Here is a 20371-nt window from a genome sequence, read left to right on the forward strand (position 1 = left end):
AGGCCTGGCTCACAAGTGACAGCTACCTCAGCAAAGACAAATCAAACCCTTGAGACATGACACAGAGAAATCTCCCAGAGAGAAACCAGGTCATTTTTAACTGGCTCCTCCACAGCTGAGGGCCGCCTTGCTGGAGTCACTGGCGTTATTTGTGTTTTGTGTATGGAGGGAAAATGAAAAGCAGCAGAGAGGCACAGGTGCTGGACAGCCATCCCCAGCTGTCCTGCTCACTGTGGAGCACAAATCACAAACCCACTGCCACTGAGAGACAGAGACAGGCTTGTCAGGGAAGAAGATAAATGCATTGAAATGTCCCCGAGGGGCTGAGGCAGCTTTTGGAGTACCTCAGACAGTCAGAGGGACAGGGCAAACAGCACAGTGACATTCCCACAGAGGCTGCTGGTGTGCTGAGCTCAGAGACCAGCCAGCAGCCCAAGTTAGTGCCCAAGTTACAGTCCCAGCTGAATTTCACATGATAATGAGCTGAATGCTATCTTTGAATCCCTCCAGTCATCTGTATACTACGAAAAACCTTTCACTTTCTCACACTGGGACAACTACCTCTGCTCTCAGAAATCCTGGTGGACTTGGAACAAGAATGTTTAAAAGGATGAAAATGGACTACACACATCTGAAAAAGTTGTTCACAGCCCCATCTTTCACTGGAGTGTTACCTCCCAGGCACAGATGTCTGCTGGAATTGCTCTGTAATTTTTGTAGTAAAACACAGCTTTGTACCTCTTCTCCCTGGGAACTGATATTTTTTATAGTATTGCAAAACAAATAATCACAGTATCTGGATTTTTAGTGCTCTTACAAATAGCTTTTCCTATACCTAGGTTTAACACTTGCTCCAGTTCTGGGAAGAACTTTGAAAGAAAGCCTTATTTTCCTGCTCATATCAAGAAGACTAGGTAATAATTTACTATACAACTTAACATTCTTTTAGACAAAACAGGCTTAAAAGCCTGACACTATTAATGCTAGAAATTTGATATACTCTGAAGAAAAGCCAAATTCACTGCCTAGGTCTTGTCCAAAATTCTGGACAAGAATTCAGAATCTTCCAGAGAGAAGATTTTACCCTCTGGAATAACCTGTTTTCTCTTTCATGAATGTGGCCTTGTCTCTGAGGTTACAACCTGCTCTCAGCTTTGTTATTCCACGTAACAGAGGAGCACCCAGAGACATCCAGCAAGGATGGATGGTGCTCATCCCTGAGCATCTGGTGAAATGTCAGTCCCTGTCCCACACAGGGAGCAGCTGAAGTGTGAGACGGAGATGAAAGGTACCTTAGGCAGGGAGACCTGGGAAGCAGCAGGTAAGAGTGAGCTGATTATGATGAGTAAAGCAGTGGAAATTGCCCTTTCCAAACCCTTCCAGTTGGGTTGGGTTGTAGGTGTGAGAGGGAAAGGTCTTGTGGCTGGAGTTGAAGTGTGGACTCAACCCGCCCCTGGGCTTATATTTGTCTCCTGTCCACAGAAATCCATATTCAGGACAGATGTACCGTAATCCTTCTGTGTGAGAATTTGTGCAGCACGTGGAGGCTGGGGGACCAGGAATCTGGCACTGCCAATCCACACCTCCAGCTTAACTCAGAAACTGGAGAAAGACTCTGCAGAATCAGGAGGTGCCACATCTTGTGCACACTGCTTGGAGGAACTGGCACAAAGCAAACCCACTGGGGAGCAAGGGGGTGTAAGGGGCTCAGCAAAGGAGTCAAACAAGGAGGGAGCATGGAGAATGGAGCTCACTCAGCATGAAGTCATGAGAGCTTGTGCTGTTCCTGCAGCTTTACTGTTTCCCCAGTGACACAGCAGAGAAATGCCTGCAAGCCCAGCAGCTGCAGGCACACACCCCAACTCCAATGAGAGCCACAAGGAGAGCAGGATCAGGCAAAAATGGGGAGAACTCCAGGGAAAAACAACTCTTCCCTGCATGCAAGACCCCCCCCAGAAGGCTCACACCAACACAACCTTGTTAAGGATGATGTGCAGCCTCTCAGTCTCGCAGTCCACCACCACCAGCCTCTCCTTCTTCTTCTCCAGCTCCTGGAAGAGCATCCTGTAGCCCTCCTCTGTTGTTGTCAGGATGTTGACAGCTGTCACCTGCCAGTTCTTCTCAGCTGCAGTGTCCAGCACTTTCTGCAGGACTGACAGCCCTGGGGTGAGAAGAGAAGGGCGAGAGCCAGGTTTTAGTTGTGCAATGGCATCTTTCCATCCTCCTGGCAGCCTGTGTGGCTGCCTCAAGCCAGGCTGGAGACAGTCATGAGAGAGCAGCAGAACTACAGAGAGCAGCTAACAGTCTAGATCTGATCCAACCCCATCTGGGCTAGAATTAATGACTCCTGCTTTTTCTGGCCTAGCACAGACGACTCCAGGTCTGATTTTCCTTTGTAATTGGCAGATCAGTCTCGTTGATCAGGCCCTGCTGTGGGATTCAGATAAGAACTCTAATCCCCGTCTTCCTGTTCCCCAAATAACTTGATTTCTCTCTCAATGACTTGATTTCCTTCTCATCTTTGATCTGCTTAGGCTGTGTGCTCCTAGGGTTAGGGACACCCTCATCAATCACAGCACACTGTCACACTCAGCATGCTTCTCTCGCAGCAGCATCTCATCAGGAGACCATTACTTTTAGAATTATGTTGCTTAAATTACATTCACAGCTTTCTAGAGGAGATGCACATAGCAATTCTCTGGAATCATGCTGGACAACCCTGAACAACCCTGTGCTTTTGGAATATTCTCTGTGCTCATGCCTCACGACAACAGAAAGCAGGTGGGATGCTTTCATACCTTCTCCTGTCTCTAAAGCCCATCCTGTCCCTTCAGGGGATAATTAAAACTTCCAGGACAGAGATGTGAATCACCTTACCTCTTCCCTATCTTCCACAAGTCTGCTTTGCTTGCAGCTCCAAGCCTGGAGCTTTAAAGGCATCTGAGGGCTGGGAAACTGAATCATGGAGCAATGAGCTCTCTGGCCCTTTTTTGGTTTGTGGTTTAGAAAGTTAGGTAACATCTTCCATTACCTCACACAGGCTTTTGTTCTTTTACATAGAAATCTGACATGCACCAACAAGGGGAATTTGGGGTTTTCCAAGCTATCTGCCACAAACACAAATTTCACACGTGGTTGTGGGCTTAGGTGAGATCTGAGCATGTGTCTGTTCATGTTTCTAAATTCAGGACTCAGTGTCCTTGAGTTTTACAGCCCTGTTCCATATGGGACCTATTGAATCGAAACAATTTCCCCATTTTGAATTCCAAACCATTTGCACATCAAGTATTTTCCTTGTGTTGATGGGGCTTGGATCCGACCCCATGAACACACCCCCACACAACATTGGGTCAGGCTGATGCTTCTTTTAGATCAATGCTCACCTTCAGCAGAAAGGGGTCTTTAGAAGAGAACAGACAGCAGGGCAGGCATAGGTTGACCCAAACCCACAACTTTTGGGGATAAAGACTCTTTCTAGACCAGTGTCTTTATCTGTCTGGTAACCCCTAGAGCTGTGCTGAGAAGGCCCTGATGACAGAGGACTCCATCTTATCAGAAGGCTAATTAATTACTTTATTATACTGTATTATTCTATTCTATATTACATTATATCTAAACTGGAACTGCCAAGCACTCAACTCTGCACACACTGCTCTGAATCTCTGACTCTCAGCTGACAGTCCTGACACATGCAGACACATTTGTGTCACTATAGGACACAAAACAACATCAGCACACACACCGCTGCTCTCAAGGTGAAAAAAGAGAAGTTTAATTTCTGACTCCAACATTTATAGATTTCCAAAAGTGACAGTGGATTGGAGGGTGAAAGTGCCACCTCTCCAATGACACAGGACAAACCAACAGCCCATCAAATTCCTCCTCCTCCATAAAAGAATGCAAAACAATAAGTTATTTACAGAAAGTGTGTGAGAAAGTTTGTTACAAGAATGTAAATATTAGAAGGCTTAAAAAATCTTAAAAAATCAGGGTGACATGCTTGACCCTGATAGGCCAAGGAAACAAAACACCATCACTTTGGGTAAACAATCTCCAGATTGCATTCTAGTTTTACACAAACACAGGCACAGCAAATGAGATAAGAATATTCTTGGGAAGAATTGTGCCTTGCTTTTCTGTGTGAAGAGAAAATGTGGAGCTACAAACCCCTCCCAGGGAGCTGGGACTCACCGCGGTCGGCGTCGTAGATGTACACGAACTTCTGCCAGCTGTAGTGCTCGATGACACTGATCAGGGCATCCTGCAGCTCGGGGCGCAGCTGCAGCACGAACTGGTTGGAGGTTTCCACGGGGAAGCTCGGGGTTATGAAGCACACGTGGAGGGCCCCGCAGAAGGACGTGAGCATGTTGACGGTTCTCCTCTCGTAAAAGCCGAAGATGGCGTAGACGCCCTTGGAGAACTGGGAGCAGACTGCAGGAGCAGAGGGGAGAAAATCAAGGAGGTTTCTCAGCAATGTCACCAAAATAAACCTGTTCCCTCAGATAGGCTGCAGGGTCTCTCTGGACTAGAAAATTTTCCCCCAGGTGGGTGGGTTGGTGAAGGCAACCTGTGAAGGAACAGGGCTTGTGTTCATGGAGTGCCCTGCTCTTGGTCTCCACAGACCTGCTTTACTTTTGATAGGAAGAAATTACTCAAAAGAATAATATCAGTGTCTCCAGGGCTCTGCTGAAGATTTTGTTGCTTTTGGAGTAAAATGAGTTTTCTGAACATGGGAACCCTTCAGCAGAAAGAAGCTACTGCAGCCCTGGATGCATTCAGGGAGCAGAAGGAAAGTCTTTGCACAGCAGCACAGCCCTTTGTGGCCAACAACTCCAGAGGGAAACCACGTGTTTGACCTCAGAGGCTGAGGAAACCACGCTGAGAGAGCATCTTAGCAAAGGTTCACCCAGGTTCAACACAGCCACAGCACAGCTCCAAGGGGATCTGTCCTGGGGCATGAGCTGCTGGCTCTGAGTCAGAGCCTCTGACACTGGGAGTGTGTTGGTACTTGGGAGCACAACTTCGGCAATTTCTGGTTCCCCCACAAAGCCATGGAGACAGGGCTGTGAGCCCAGTGAGGTACGAGCAGTGTCCTGGGAGGTCTCCCGCAGGAGGGCTCCCTGGGTTCCCTGGAAGGTGTCAGTCTGTCTGTCAGTCTGTCTGTCTGTCTGTCTGTCCTTAGCCGCTGTGCTGTGTGCTGTGCAGGGAGAGCTCCCTTGGGTTGGAGCCCTTCTCTGCAAAGCACTTAATGAGATCGTGGGAGCTGCTGGGAAAATGCCTGAGGATCTCAGCGAGACGCAGAGAGTTCACACTTTGTGCTGTAAAACTTAGCCCCTGAGACAGTCAGACTCATTCAATATCACCCCTGTTTATGGCGCATCCCGAGTTCCCATCAATAAATCTCCAAGCTGGAGGTGGTGGCAGTGACAGCACTTTTCCTGTGTCAGAACTCTTGGCACCAGTGTTTCCTCCTCTTGTCACTGTGACTCTGAAGACCTTTGGCTGTGACATTTATACTGACTCGACAATTCACACATCACTCGCCCGCTCTCCCAATGCTAGTGCAGGCTGAGGAGTTGGATGTGACATTCTGGGGTCCCCTGGCAAGTCCTCTGCACTGCTTGGGAATCCCCTGACCTGATTTCTGCTGCTAACTGCCAGTATCCAACCTTCTGCATGTGTTGCTGCAGACAGCCTCCTAAAAACAAAATTCTTGCACCCTTAAGGCTCCATGCGAGCTCTGTCCCTCCAGCAGGGACCCAAAATCAATTCTGGCTGGCTTTGAGCCATCCTGGAAAAGATTGTTTTGTTCCTCACTTTGCTACTGCCAGCACCAAACATTCAGAGGGAAGAGCAAGAAATCCTGATTCCCACTGTGCAAAGCAAGTCCCTGCTCCCGTCTCACCCCTGAAACAAAGCAGCCAGGCTTCGTGGTGGTGCTGAGACCTGAGAATGGAACCTCATAAGACTGAAGAAATTTTTTCCTTTGTCTTGGATCTGAGCCCAGTTTTTGGGCATCCCAGTCCCGCAGTTTGTTCGCAGGGTTGCTCATCCTCTTTTCACTGATTAGCACCTGTGATCTCAGCATTTTCCTCCCACAAGGGAATTTGCTGTTCTGCAGGGCAGGGATGCCTCAGAAAGCCCAAACTGAGACGGAAATAACCCCCTCTTCTCTTTATGTTCTCAGCAGTGCCTCTCTTTGCAATCAGCAATTGTGTCTGCATCAGCTGGAGTCACTGCCCTCATCATGAGACTGACACATCCAGGAAGAAATGCAGCAGATATAGATGGAAATAGTCTGAGCATCTTTTCCATGTGGCTGGAGCAGTGGGTCTAATGAAGGGTGTGAGATACCATATGTGAGAGATCAGAACGTGATCTCCAGAGACCCAGGCTTCAGCCTCACTGAATGATTAAAGAGACATTTTCAGGACAGCTGAACAATCCAGTACAATTAATAGTCCAGACAATAAACTTAGCTGGCTTGGTTTGTTTTGTTTTAGGCAAGGCATGGCTTCCTTGGATTTCTTTTCTATTCAAAAGGAATCTATCCTTTTAAAATTTAATTTTTTCTTTAACTTTGTGGCTCAGTCACGCTCAGGCATCCCTCCTACACTGTTCTGAGACATCATCAGTGCCAGCATTTGAAACAGATTGTACCAAAGAAAACTGGGAAAGTGAACACTCTTTATCATTAGTAAGTTTGGAAAGAACCCTCACTTGCTTTGTACTTGCAGGATAAGAGAGGCCATGGACAAGACAGATAATTTGAAAAAAAAAAAAAAGTCTTACCAAGAGTTATCTCCCAAAGAAAAACAAAGAAACTTATGTCAGTTAATCTAGAAGAATGAAGAGTGAGAGCTGCAGCCACCTTTCTAGGACTGAACATGGCAAAATGTAAAAGCAGTGGCTGCAAAATTATGTAAATCTCAGGGCTATTTTAAATTACAGATGCTCCAAATGAATTTACACAGCAAAGCTAAAAAGAAATTACTTGCTTGTTATTTAATACACTAAGAGATTGCTGGAACTCCTTACATTTCCTTTAATCATTTTATGAAGCAAATTTGTTAATTATTCTGTGCTCATTTGATTGCTCTGCAGCTTCCTAATAATCTACTACTAAGAACTGTAAACCTTAAGTAGAAGAAGCAAATATTTTAAGCTTGCTTTGCTTTCGTAGTGATGAGCAGCCACTAGCCTCTGACTGATGGATTTCTAAAAAGATTAAGAAGGGGATGAAGATTGTGCTGGAATGCAAGGCCCAAGAAGTTGAGCTCTTCTGGTCAATTGGCTGGTAACAACATCCCCCTTTCCAAGCCCTGTGCTGGCTATCAGTGAGCAGCTGGCCCCAGCCCAGCTTTTCCTGCAGAGGAGAGCTGCAGTCAGCCTGGAGACCAGCTCCAGCAGCTCAATTTGGACAGCTCCACCTCAATCTCCTTCCTGCAGGCAGGAATCTGGGTGAAATCCAGCAGCAGAAATGTTTGTCCATCCCAGGATGTGAGCACGAGTGAGGAGGGTTTGCTTGGATGCAAATGCACACATCTGTGGCTGTTTGCATGTGCTGTTGGTGGCCTCTGGGCTGCAGGGTGGGAAAGGACAGAGAATGTCAGTTCTGGGCTGTACCTGAATTTGTGATTTATTACAGATAGGTTAGGAGCAGCATTGAGTTCAAGGATGGAATTTTGGTTCATGCAGTTATTAGGGTAGATAGCTTTAGGACTTTGTGTTTAGGGTGAGGAAAACGGTTGCAGTTGTTACAGCATACAGGTAGAAGTTGAGGAGGGTGAGTTTAGGGTTAGATGATAATGATTGCTATTCAGCCTACGTGGGAGATGGAAGAAAAGGCCAGGATTTTTCAGATTTGTGTTTGGTTGAGACCCATTCATCCTCCCAGGGCTGCTGAGAGAATAGCTAGGACAGTTAAGAGCGTAGGGTTTAGTGATGGTGAGGTTTGAATTTTTAATTTATTACAGAAGAATTTCCCTCTAAAGTAGCCCTTGGAAAATATAGTCCATAATGATTGATAACCTACTGCTGTGTTCTTCCTGATCAGTCTTGTTTAATTGATCAGTTTGAGATTTGTGGCTGAGGCACTCCCAGTGTGTGCTGCACCAGCCCCCATGGTGCATATCCCTCCTTCTCCAGGCACAGGATTTCTCCCTGAGATCTCCAGTGCTGTTCATCCAGGAAAATTAAGCAAAAGCAGAGGCATTAACAAGATTGTGACCTGGTTATGCTGAAGAGACAATCCAGTGACAACCAGCTGCTCTCTGCTGAGTGCCTGTGGCAGCCAGGTGAGGCCAGAGCTCATCTGACTGCTCTAAAATATTTTATAACTTACAGCAAAAGTCAAAATAGATTGTAAATTAGTTAAAGAGTGACTGATGTGGTGGAACAAGCAGGGGACGCTGCCCCTCTCTCCCTGTGGAATGGTAGCCATCAGGGAGCTGATGTGTCCTTGAATTCAGATGAGGAAAAAGGCCTCTGTGATTCACTCACTTGGAACCCACAGTCTCCAGGATTTCTAGTCCTTGCAGTGTTTCTCCAAAGCTCTCTTTTCATATGGAAATATTCAAGGTAAAGAATGTACATCAGAGACAAACACTGGTTTTACTGAAAGCACACACAGGAGAGCACACACACTTATTTGGGAGCTGAAGGAGGCAGCTCTGGCCACCTTCGCAGATGCTTCTGAGAAATAGAAAAATAACTCAGTAAATACATCAACAGTCACAACTTTAAATTGCACATTTTCTCTGTGGGAGAGGAAAGCAAAAGATGTGTTTTGAGTCTGTAAAAATTCATGGTAGAATTTTTTTTTGGCTGCAGCTCTTAACCAGAGTGAGTAGATGAACAAGATTGATTTCTGCATTGGGAGAGTCAGAGGTATTTTACAAGGGGGTGTTTGACCTGATCCACGTTGTGAAGGGTGAAAGGCAGATGTCAGATAAAGCAGAAAGCTCTTTCAGGTTTTGGCGAAAGAAGATAACCCAAAGAGTTTCTCTCAGAAACCATCACCACAAAGAGGGGCTGAAATAGTCTTAGGATTTGAGACGGGAGGAAGGGCAAATGGGCTGCACAGAAGGATGGAAATGAGGATTTGGTTTCCAGCAGTGAAAACTGTGCATTCTGCTGAGAATCTGCAAACAAGACTGCAGAAAGAGAAGTGCTCTCCAGGGACACAGCTGGGGAGGAAGCCTGGTAGGAGATCCTGGCAACTGCTCATCTGCCATCTCCTTTAGAAGCAGAATTTTCACCATTTCACTGAGTTTAAGACTAGAAAGGGACATTAGATCATTTCTACTGACTTGTTGTATCTCATGGACTATTAAGTTTCACCCAGCTACCCCTGGAGGGAGCCAATAATATGGCTCAGTTGACTCTTAGGAGATTCAGCTGCTGCATGTGCCTCTGTCAGAGAACAGAAGTAGCAGAGACAGTGCTAATACCCAAAGCCACAAGAGCGGTAAAAAACCTGATTAAATGAAATATCCCCACATGTTCCTCACAAATGACTCATGCTCTCACTTGCAAAAGGGGACATGCAGCCCAGATGGTCCCTGCCAGACCTCAGAGGCCTTCCTGACCCTGGAGAATGTCATGGCATCTAGGAGGGAAGACACAGCATCTTCTCCAGGAAAGCTATTCCTATGATGCTGAGCTGCACATGTGACCAAATTATTCCCCATACCCCAAACAAAAAAATTAGAGACAATATAGATTCCAAAATAAGAAGAAATCTTTGAAGCCAATCAACCCAGCATACACCAAAATGAAAAAGTGCCTTTTAAAAATTGCAATGGTAATAAAATAGCGATCTCGGTTATCCCTGCAAGCTGCTAAAGATGAGCCCTGCAATGCCTGCAGCCCCAATACCATCTCCATGTGCCCAAACCTGCTGGGACACAGAACCAACACCCTCACTCGCAGCAGAACATACTCACTGACAACAGTGGTGTCAAGAAGCAGCTCCCACATGCTTCCCTTTGCTCACTTGCAGCGTGCTTGTGCACATGTGGGAAAGAGGAGGGAGGATTTGCATGCATAATTAATCCTCAGCGTGCCCTGCCTGCAGGCGACCCTACGCTGAGATGGGAGAACCTGACATCAGGTTGGCAAAGCTGGTGGGGTTCCAAGGGAAAAGCTCTGGTGTCTGCTGCAATTAGGCTCAGCTCAGCTCTCCTCCCCAATGTTTGTCCTCACAGCTCTCCTCTGTGGCGTAGGTGCCAGAGCACATCCCAACGACAGCATGTTCCCACAGATTTCTGCAGCAGGGGAAAGCCAAACAGATTCCACACTCCCCCATTGTTCCACTCGTGTGTTTGGTTAGCTGACAGCAGATATGTCCCACATATTTGATCAACTGCAAATCAGGCTGATGTGCTATCACAAGAAATCCGTGTTTTTCTTTCAAATATACAAAAGGTACAGAACAGTGCTCCCTTCCATCATTTCCCTGCACTGCTGCTCTAATGATCCTGGAAGCTGAAAAGTAGTGTTGGTTTTTAGATCTGCTTTCCTTCCCTCATATTTTAACAATAATCTGTGACTGAAGAGCTGCTCATAAATGCATGAGCTGATAGCTTCAAGTTTTTCAGTGAAGTTTGCCAGCACAACAAATAAGTCTTAGTTTGCCTGGCTGACAAATGATAAATTTCCTTTGAGATCAAATTGCATTTGGGGTTTTTTCTCACATGCCACTGAGTTTTAGGAAACAGAAATAGCATGGTGGTTTGGTCACCAAAAATTTCCAACATGGACTCTTATTTATTTAAGTGAACTTTTGAATTAAAATCATGGTGGTGGAAGATACAGTCATGGGGAGTTTACTTTAATCTCTCTAAGGAACCAGTTGAAGGTCCTTGCTCTTCCACTTGTGTACTTCACATCTCAAAACCTCTTTTTATTTTTCTACTAAGTCTTTGAATGCAGTTCTTATCCTGTGTGACTACAAAACAGAAGAAAAAAATTCAAATATCAAAGGTTTTAATGAGGTCACTGAACTTGTTGAAGTAAGGAAAGAAGGAAAATGATGATGTTTGTGTCAATATTCTACTGCTTGCTTTATTTGTTTTTAAAAGTGTTTTAGCAACTTTGGGGTTGCTAGTACTTTGTTGAGTCACATATAACTAAGAATTAAATATATTGAAGGGCTTACAGTCAACACAAACTACTTCTGATGACTTTTAATAGGAATTAGATGCAAATCCCTATGCAGAAGACAGTGAGATCAGAAGCATCCTTAAGAGGGTCTCATTTCTTCTGTGGGCAGAATTAGATTATTATTCTAATAGGGACAGTTTGGCTAATGAGGATCCTGTGGTTAAGAGATCAATTTATGTGCAAGGAGAAATGGGTCCATTGCCATCTCTGTGTCAGGTTTGTTATTAATGATGGTTTGGATCTTTCCTTGTGAGGGAACTGCTTTTCTCTGAGCCCATCTGTCCCAGTCCCTTTGGTCAGAGGCTGACTTTTGCACTGTGCTCATTCAGACCCAAAATGGGACCCATTTCTGAGCTGGAAGCACTGGTGCCATGCTCTCAAACTGTGTAAGGCTCTTGTTGTTCCACTGCCTTCATCTCTCCAGTGTCCCATAGCAGAGCCACAGCTTTTCCACAGCACCCCCTGCTTTCATAACTCAGAACCAGAAAAGATGTGCAGAAGGGCTCTGGTGCCTGGAAAAAACTCTGCATTTTTCAGCTCTAATAAAAGATCTGACCTTTCCACCTTGTCTCATTGTTTAAATGGGAGTGTTTTCCTCCATGCCAGTCTGGCTCCTTCTGGGGGACAGCTAACAAACCCATTTGGGACACAGTCTTCTGAGAGCCTTTTGCAGCACATTTTGTCTTTGAGAATCCTAGAATCATTGAATGGTTTGGCTTGGAAGGGACCTTAAAGATGTGCCAGAACTGCCTGACACTGTCACCAGGTCTGCTGGGCATCTGGCTTTTTACTGTGTCCAGAAAGAGCCCAGCAGAAAATGCTGCTGTGCTGGGTTCTCCTTGGGTTCCCAGGAGCTCTGCAAAAGCTCCTGAACCCTCTTACCCCACAACCCTCACCCTGAGCTCCCCTGCAGCCACTCCAGAGGGAAGGAGCGATCCCTGTAGGGCCCCCAGCTGCAGATGGGTGCTCCCATGGGACCCACGGACTCAGGAAGACCAGAGATCCCTGCTCTCACCTAACCTTCCACAATGAATTTGAGAACTCATCATTTGTCCTCACTGAACTCTCTGTGTCTGAAGCAGAGACATAAATATTAAAGCAAGATTACTACAAATGGAAAAGCGACAGCGACGTTGTAAAAGCAGATGAGGAATGAGGGTTGAACCAATTTTCCTTCTGCTTTTTTATTAGATGGCCTTTTGCATTATATTGGTCCTTCTGAAATGCTGTACAGCTTCTTGTACAAGGGAAACTAAGTAGAGGATCATGGTGTGGATTCTGCTGGGAAACATGAACAACAACAGAGGGAAAGAACAGAGCACCAGCATCTTAATAGAGTATACAGCACACCTCAGCTAACCACAGCATTTAATTCTGGGCTGTAAGTGCTGAATTATTAAAACAGTCAAAAGAGGGGAGTGAGGAGTGGGAGGGGGGAAGATAAGCAGTGTCAGAAAGCAAATATGTCACATAGAGAAGGTCTTGCTGCAGATGAAGTACATTTTGTCTTCAACAGCTTCCTTTCTTTCCCTAATACATTATATTGGTTTGTAGACATTAAAGCCTCAGACTTCAGTGCAAGCCTCAGGTTCTGGTGGGGATTTTGTAAGGGCCTGTCTTGAAACTGTCTGCAGATCTTTACATTTACCAAGGACAAGGACCCTTCAAAGAGAACCTCTCACACACAGGACAGAGTATCGTGTCCTTGAGGCCTTGAAGTGGCAAGAGGTACCTAAACCCATTAGCTGGCACATTATTTAGAAACCTTCACATTTTCTATCCACTTTCAGGGCTATACCACAAGTATCTGCTGATTTAGCAAAGCAGATGCTCCAAAACCTACATGTGCTATCACTGTCCTGAAAGTGCCACCCCTCCTGCTGTCACTGGAGCCTTTGGTTTCCTGGGAAGAGGAGAGAAAGGCACAAACCCAACAAACTCAACAAACTACTCAGCACACAAGGATTAAGCCCTAGAGCACAGCCTTTTTGTGCTACCTGGTTGCACATTGTGTTCACCTGAGGTCTGTGAAAGCACTAATGGTTTTGAAACCTATTTAACATCTCAGCAAGGGCTGAGTTTGGTGCAGAATGACAAGATCCTTTGACATCTGAGAGTGCTGGTTTTTGTGGCCTTAAGTGCCTCCCCTGGTGGCTCTTTGCTATAGTCATGCCTTGTAGGGTTTTTATTTTCCCTTTTCACATTAATGTTCCGTTCCATTGTGCTCACAGCTTTGTTCAGAGCTACTTAATGTCAGGGGGAATATTACCATTTCTTCCCTCTCATTAGAACAGCTTTAATCCTGCCTGCACTGCGAGGACAATAAATGATAAGAGTTACAACATTTTGATTTCTGCAGTGCCTCAGAGCACCAGGTTTGGTGGAAAATCCCAAACAAACAAGTTTAAGCTTGAGATCTTTTAAACTCAGTGGGAGACTGTGTTGTCTGGGGAGCAGGGAGGCAGCAGTGCGACAGATGGTGAGATCTGGACCTATGGTTTGCAGTTTTATGGTCTCTGGTGGAACTTCTGCGCGAGTTGCTCGCCGTGGGTGGTGGAACAAACAGTTTACATGAAGTGCATCCAGTCCGGGTGCCCAGATGGAGCTTCTGCAGAGGGGAGATGCTTAAACCAGGGCTGCAAGCAGCTCCAGAGGCCAGTTCCCCCTCGTGGGAGGTGAAGACATCCATCCCTCTGAGTGATGTGAGTGGCGGGGATGCAGGAACTGGGAGAGCACTTCTCTGCCCCACTGCTCCCACAAACCTGTGGGTAAATGTGGAGCCCCTTGGGAATGTGACACAAAAATACCAAATATCAGCCTGGCTATAAAGCATAACCTTCAGCACAAATAAAGTGGAATTTGAGGGTTTTTTTCTAAAAAATCTTAGGTGAAATGTGTGTCATTTTACCAGCATGACAGAGGGAACTTTTACAGCTACAGGCTTCTCCTGAACCTGCACTTGGGCCCACAAAAATCATGTCCCATAGCAAACTCACAGGACTGAGGAAAGGACCAGGATGTGGGAGAAGCTGCAAACCACATCACCAGCTATATAAAGTGACATTAGATACACATCTTTTGCCTCAAAGACCTTTGGGTAACCAAATCCTTTTAATGTCAGTGACAGGGGGTATCAAATACAAAGCAAAACTTTGGGAAAGGCTTTTCAGCTGGATGTTTTACTAGCAGAGCTTGATATGTCACAGTAAAGATTTATGCTAATGAAAGATAAAAAATCAGCAACTCTACACAGAGGCCAGTGAAAGCACCAGGAGTCTCTCAGTTATCGTGCTGTAGGACTGAGAAAATAGCCTGGAAAATGGGATGCGTGGCTTGGGGAGAAGAATGTTAGAGCATCCTTAACATTAGGAAAACACTGACATCCCTTCCTGACATGCCTACTTACCAGCAAACACCTTCCCTACTGATTTCTATTCTGGGAGAATTTTTAGGCTGGTGGAGAAAGAGACTCTCTAGTGAGCTGCAGAGAGCAGGGGAGAGCATGTAAAACACTCTGCATAAATGCAGATTGCAGGGAGGCCAAGCAGAGCACAGGAAGGGGAGTTGCTGCAAACCTGGGGGTTGTTCAGCACTGCAGAGCAGTGACACTGCACTCACAGATGCAGGTTCTGCCTCAAGCAGTCACTCAGTGCAAACCAAAGCTGATGACAGCATTTAGGCAGCTAGTGAGAAAACCCCACTGCTTCCCAGCAGAAACTTTACCTGTAAAATATTATTTAGACAGGAAAGCAGCAGCAGGCTGGGGGATGCTAATTTGTACCACTTCTCACAAGCATCAGAGACTCTTGCACCAGGTGTTGCTCAGCACTTCTGTTGACATTACAGAGAAATGCCTCTAATGAAACCCATTTGTTCATGAAACCAGGCTCACTTGCCAGCCAGGGGCAGGCAGGACTTGCACAGAGAGGCACCAGGAGCATCAGCTTTTCAAGGAGTGGGAACATTCCTTGGATTTAACAAATGTTGTGCAAGACAGCTGAGCCATGGAGAGCTTCACACTTCAGGACTTGCTTCCCACAAGGAAAACTGGGAAACAACACCATGTACTGGACTCTGCACAGCTAAAGTGAACACATGGATGGCTAAAGATATAATTAACATAATTAAGGCACCATTTATTCCAGAAGCCTCTGGGGGAAAGGCAGGTGGAACTTCCAGCTACAAGAGAAGATTGGCAGGGCAGAGGCTGCTGCCACTGGTGGGAAGAACCCAAATAAAAACTTTAGAAACATTCCTGGGACAGGTTTTTTTCTCTTGGTGTTCACAGGAAGCCCGAGGTGCAATGTAAAACCTGTGATTTTACACCTCTGGGACTGTCCTAGCTAACCTGTGAGGGCTGTGATTTTCTTCTCTCTGTACTGCAACCCACTTTCAGTGCTGAATGTGGCAGGGAGGAGTGTGCAGTGTAGCCTTCACTTCCAGCTCCTGACCCTCCTGCTGGAGTAAGGATTCATTTCCCTGTGAGAGAAATCCTTTCTGGCTGCCCGTATTTAACATGGCAGTGAACATCTGCAGGGGTATTTCCAAAGAGTTTGTTGGGATCATTCCTCTGCACTGCTGGTCCTGACAGCAGAGCAATGTCAGCTGAGCCTTGGTGGCATTTCCAAAACATGCCTGAATTACTGAGTTGGCTGCTGGGTCTGTTTAAAGAAGAGATGTTGGGATGATCTTGAGGTGATTTGGGTGTGTAAGGTGTGACTGTGTTCACAGGGGTTTTCGGATGAGGGAAGAGAGGAGGATCTGACTCCATGTTTCAGAAAGCTTGATTTATTATTTTATGATATATATTACATTAAAACTATACTAAAAGAATAGAAGAAAAAGTTTCTTCCGAAAGCTAGCTAAGCTAAGAATAGAAAGGAATGATAACAAAGGTTTGTGGCTCAGCTCTCTCTGTCTGAGCCAGCTGGGCTGTGATTGGCCATTAATTATAAACATCCAACATGGGCCAATCACAGATGCACCTGTTGCATTCCACAGCAGCAGATAACCATTGCTTACATTTTGTTCCCGAGGCCTCCCAGCTTCTCAGGAGGAAAAATCTTAAGGAAAGGATTTTTCATAAAAAGATGTCTGCGACAGTAAGGAAGCCACATGGTGCATACAACTGAAAATTAGGCTTTTGCTAATTTTATGTATAAACTAAAAGCTTTTCTCCTGTACCAGTCTTTCCAGTGCATTCCTGAGGAAAGATGCTTTTCTGGCATTGTCTGAGGAGCAATGGAAGAACTGGGGTCGTGTGCAGGTTTGGTTGACAGAATCAACCTCTGTCCATGTGCACCTTGCACCACCCTGATGGTGCAGCTGTAAATCCATGGCTATAATCCACTTGCATCCTCCTGCAAACTTCTTTTTTACATCCCTCATGTAAAGAGAGTTGAGAAAATCATCAGCTTTCTGCTCAGTTGGAAATATTAGTCTGTGCAGTATAAGCAAGACAGCTAAGAAATATTTTATTTCAGTGTAGGAAAGTTGTCTGCATTATAGTTTCCCTGGTAACTACATCGAGGCCAACAGAATTACACTGGGTCTAACTATGGTCTGGTTTTGTCAGGTGGGAAGCACAGCATGTTTCCTGCAGGAGGGATACAGGACCTGATTTGTGGGTGCACTCAGCTGTGACTGGCTTGCAAAGTGTGTTTGCTTCATGTCTGCTTGAGCAAGGTCACCAGGTCCTCCTCAGAATGAAACCAAAAGGAATTTGTGATAAAAGACCCTTGAGAAACTTTCCTTGACATCCTTATTGGAAAAATCCTTCAAAGCAAATGGATGGGAAATAACAAACATGAGGAGTTGTGAAAGCTGGATGGGAGAGAGGATTGGGGAAAGGAGATGCAGGCTTGAGGTTCACTAATGGGAGAACAGCCATTTAAATTTCAAAATCAATTGGAGCTTTGAAAGAGGAAAAACAAGGATGAAAGAGAGTGTGAAGGGGGGCTGAGTGCAGGTGCATTCAGGGATTCAAGGGTGAGGTGCCTTTTTCTGGCAAGTGCGGGAGGAACATGGTCATCAACACCTGGGTTGCTGTTTTTCCTCTCTCTGAATGGAAAAAGGAACATTTTCCCCTCTTTAATGACAACAAGTTTTGTCTAAGATGGGTTTTTCCAAAACTCACTGCCTAAAGCCTGGCAGTCTGTCCTCCATTAAGATTTTTAACCTCATTTCACAGCCGGACAGACGGAGGCAGCCACCTGTGCAAAGACACAGAACCTTTTTGGGGTGGCCCCCAAGTGCCCTCTCATGGACACCCATTTGTCAGACAATGAAGAGCAGGCCCATTGCAGGGCTTTTCCAGGAGGATGCTCACATTTCACCAGTGAAAACCCTTCCCCAGTGGGTGGTGGATGCTGCACAGGGCACTCCCTGTCCCTGTTCTCTCCTCTCACCCATCCTTTGGAGGAGGGGATGTGCTGACAGCAGAGCAGGGCAGCTCTGCAGTGCTGTGATGCTCCTGCCTGAGCACACACACACACACACACACACACTTGGCATCTCACCCCCAAATCTGGGGATTTTGTGGCCAGCTGTTGAGTGGGCACTTTGCAGCAGAACTCATGTACTGGCTTTAGCACTAAACCCATTGCAATTCCTCTCACAGCTCAGCCTCAGCCCCCGCTGGTTCACACTGGGCTGGAGGGAAGAAGGACAACGTGACCTCTGGCCTGAGAGGCTGGAGACCTTCCCAGAACAAAGCCATGCCCCCTCCAATGCCTTTTGCTTGGCTCTCTCTGTGTGATTTCATGGTTTATTAGCTTTTAAGAAGCACAAGGCTTATCTAATGGCTTGACTTTCAGCATGGCACTGGGTGCCCAGCTGGTGGCTTTTGAGTTTCTGCCAGGCATCGGTTTCTGGGCCAAGAAAATCTCTCCCTGTGGGGCAGGGATGGTCTGGACCAGCAGCTCAATTCAAGTTTATTCCATCTCCACTCCTCAGTGGAGCAAGGGGGAGTTATTTTTCCCATTGACTCTGCCAGATGAGTGCAACATGGACTGTGGGTCTCAGTTAAATGATAATGTAGGAGGAGAAGTTGGCCACCTTTGCCACAAAACTTGTCCTATTCCTGCATCACACTGGCATGCCTTTTGTTGCAAGACAGAGCATCTTTAAGAAAGATAAAAAGACCCAATTTTTATGGACAATGTATATTTTAGGAGCATGCTTCTAAATGAAATTTTCTTCAGTGCTTATACAGACTCTTCCTTTCTGGTTGGAAGCCTCCCACTTTATTTTCTAGGCGTGAGATCTTATATTTGTTCAGCACCTAACACCTAGGGGAATCACAAATTCTAGCTACTCCATTTTTAGCTTTCTCCCTTAAAAAAATAAATACATTCTTGAAAGTTACAAAGCAACCGGCCAGGCTTTTGATGATCTTTCATTACACAGAAGGCAAACATTCAAATGGTCCACTGGACAAGCAAAGAATCAATTTGTTTGAAGAAAAGTTACCCGAGACACCCCAGTTATTTTAGTTCACTTTACCATAAAAGCTTTGGTAGGCTTTACTTTTAGCATTTCTGAGACAAAACTAATGCCAATGGAACAGATCCAATAAAGACAGGCAACAAAGCTAGCTGAAATTTCTCATCACCTTCTTTTCCCCCTCAAATGAAAACTGAGGCTTGATCAAAAGCAGGAAGTTGCTGGTTTTGACAAAACAGCCTGATTTTAACAGGGAAAAACAAAAGTGGGAAAAGTTTTACTGTTAAGGCAGAACATTAAAAGATAAATTCTGGGACGCAATTAACCCTCAACTGCTCTGGATCATAAATTGCTCTCCAAGATCTGGCAGTGTTCTTTCCCCCCTCCAAGAGATGCTGCAAGGGCAGTGAGCCAGAGCAGCAGGGATGAATCTGAGGTGAGAGGTGGAGTGTGGGGTCAGAGGAAATGCTGCCAGGTTCACGCTCCACTGCAGGTGGGATGTTCAGCCACTCCCAGAACTCCATCTCCTGAGAAACTCACCCTTGTTTCTCTGTGTATTTGCACTTGCCCTGCACCCAGAGCACCTCTGCTCAGCACAGCACGTGGCCCCTGTCCTGTCCTGCTCACAGGGGGATGTGTCACAGTGTCACAGTGTGTCTGAGCCATCAGCCCTCTACTCCCCGTTGTCCCCAGGTGCTCACCTTTCCCTGCTCCAACAGGTACAGCCACGTCTCTCCCTGTGCTTCAGCTCCATCCCTGCTTTGTCACCTGCACTGAAGCAGCTCCTTATCAGCCTCAGCAGTGCCCCACAATCCTTCTCACCCATGGGTCATGGTGGGCTTTTTCCACAACCCTGTCCCTGTGGTGCAGGAGCCCTCTGCATGTCCCAACACTGCTGCAATAATGAGCAACACAGGGACCCCAGGCAGGTGCAAAGGAGCGCTCTTTATTGCCAAAAACCAGGCCTTTTAAAGCAGTTAGCCAGTTATCAGTTTACGCAGTTTTGAGGCACAATAAGCCCAAGCCAAGCAATCACCAAACAACACGATGTGGACATGCGGCAGTCACGCAGCACGTCTCTCACATCTCTCACATTCCTCAGGTCTCTCTACCCCTATTCCAGCTGAGTCACTCTCCCACAGTTCCCTTCTCCTTAGACTAAGTAACAGGCCAGAGCAATGCTACAAGGCCTTCCCTTTGTAAATCCTTACCCACTGGTCACACAGCACTGCATCCCTCAAGTGCATGGCTGTGAGTGACCCTGTGGTGCTGCAGCTGCAGGAGCACACACCCCTGCATGCAGCCGCTCCAGCATCCCAAATCCCTTCTGCCACACACTTCCCAAATCCTCCTTTCCACATCCCACCCGTGCACACACACAAATCCTTCCATTAGCTAAATCCCAGTTTTTTACAGTTCCTTTCTCACACGAAGCCTTTCCTTATCACCCTGCTCACAGATGCCCAGGCTAATCTCTCTCCCCGTGCCACGCGTGCCCACCCGCTTATCCTCCCTCTCTTCTACACACACATACACTTTTTTACACAGAGAACTAATCCTTCTCAGTGTCATGCACCTCAAAATCCTCCTTACCACGCCCCCTCCTCACTGAATAATCCCTTTTGGAGTCTGGGGCACACGATCCCACTGCCAGCATCCCTCTACACACATCCAGGCATGGTCCACACACACAGCAACTTCTTTATGTCACACACAGCATCAACTCCCTTTGTGTCACACACAGCATCACCCCCCTTTGTGT

The 20371-nt window shown here is 46.2% G+C and overlaps 1 protein-coding gene across 3 annotated transcripts in view; it reads right to left on the reverse strand.

The window, feature by feature from the left end:
• GRIA1 (glutamate ionotropic receptor AMPA type subunit 1) overlaps positions 1 to 20371 on the reverse strand; it is a 120452-nt gene that overhangs the window by 60418 nt on the left and 39663 nt on the right. For all 3 annotated transcript variants that reach the window (XR_010441899.1, XM_064724862.1, XM_064724861.1), the window contains exons 3-4: positions 4192 to 4431; positions 1977 to 2161 (exon numbers count right to left, since the gene is read on the reverse strand). Coding sequence is in view for 2 of the 3 variants with exons in the window: in XM_064724862.1 (XP_064580932.1) it covers positions 1977 to 2161; positions 4192 to 4431 (425 nt within the window). In the remaining variant the exon portion in view is untranslated. The remainder of the gene's footprint in view (positions 1 to 1976; positions 2162 to 4191; positions 4432 to 20371) is intronic.

This window comes from Zonotrichia leucophrys, chromosome 13 (assembly GCF_028769735.1).
Source record: "Zonotrichia leucophrys gambelii isolate GWCS_2022_RI chromosome 13, RI_Zleu_2.0, whole genome shotgun sequence".
Classification (NCBI taxonomy): domain Eukaryota; kingdom Metazoa; phylum Chordata; class Aves; order Passeriformes; family Passerellidae; genus Zonotrichia; species Zonotrichia leucophrys.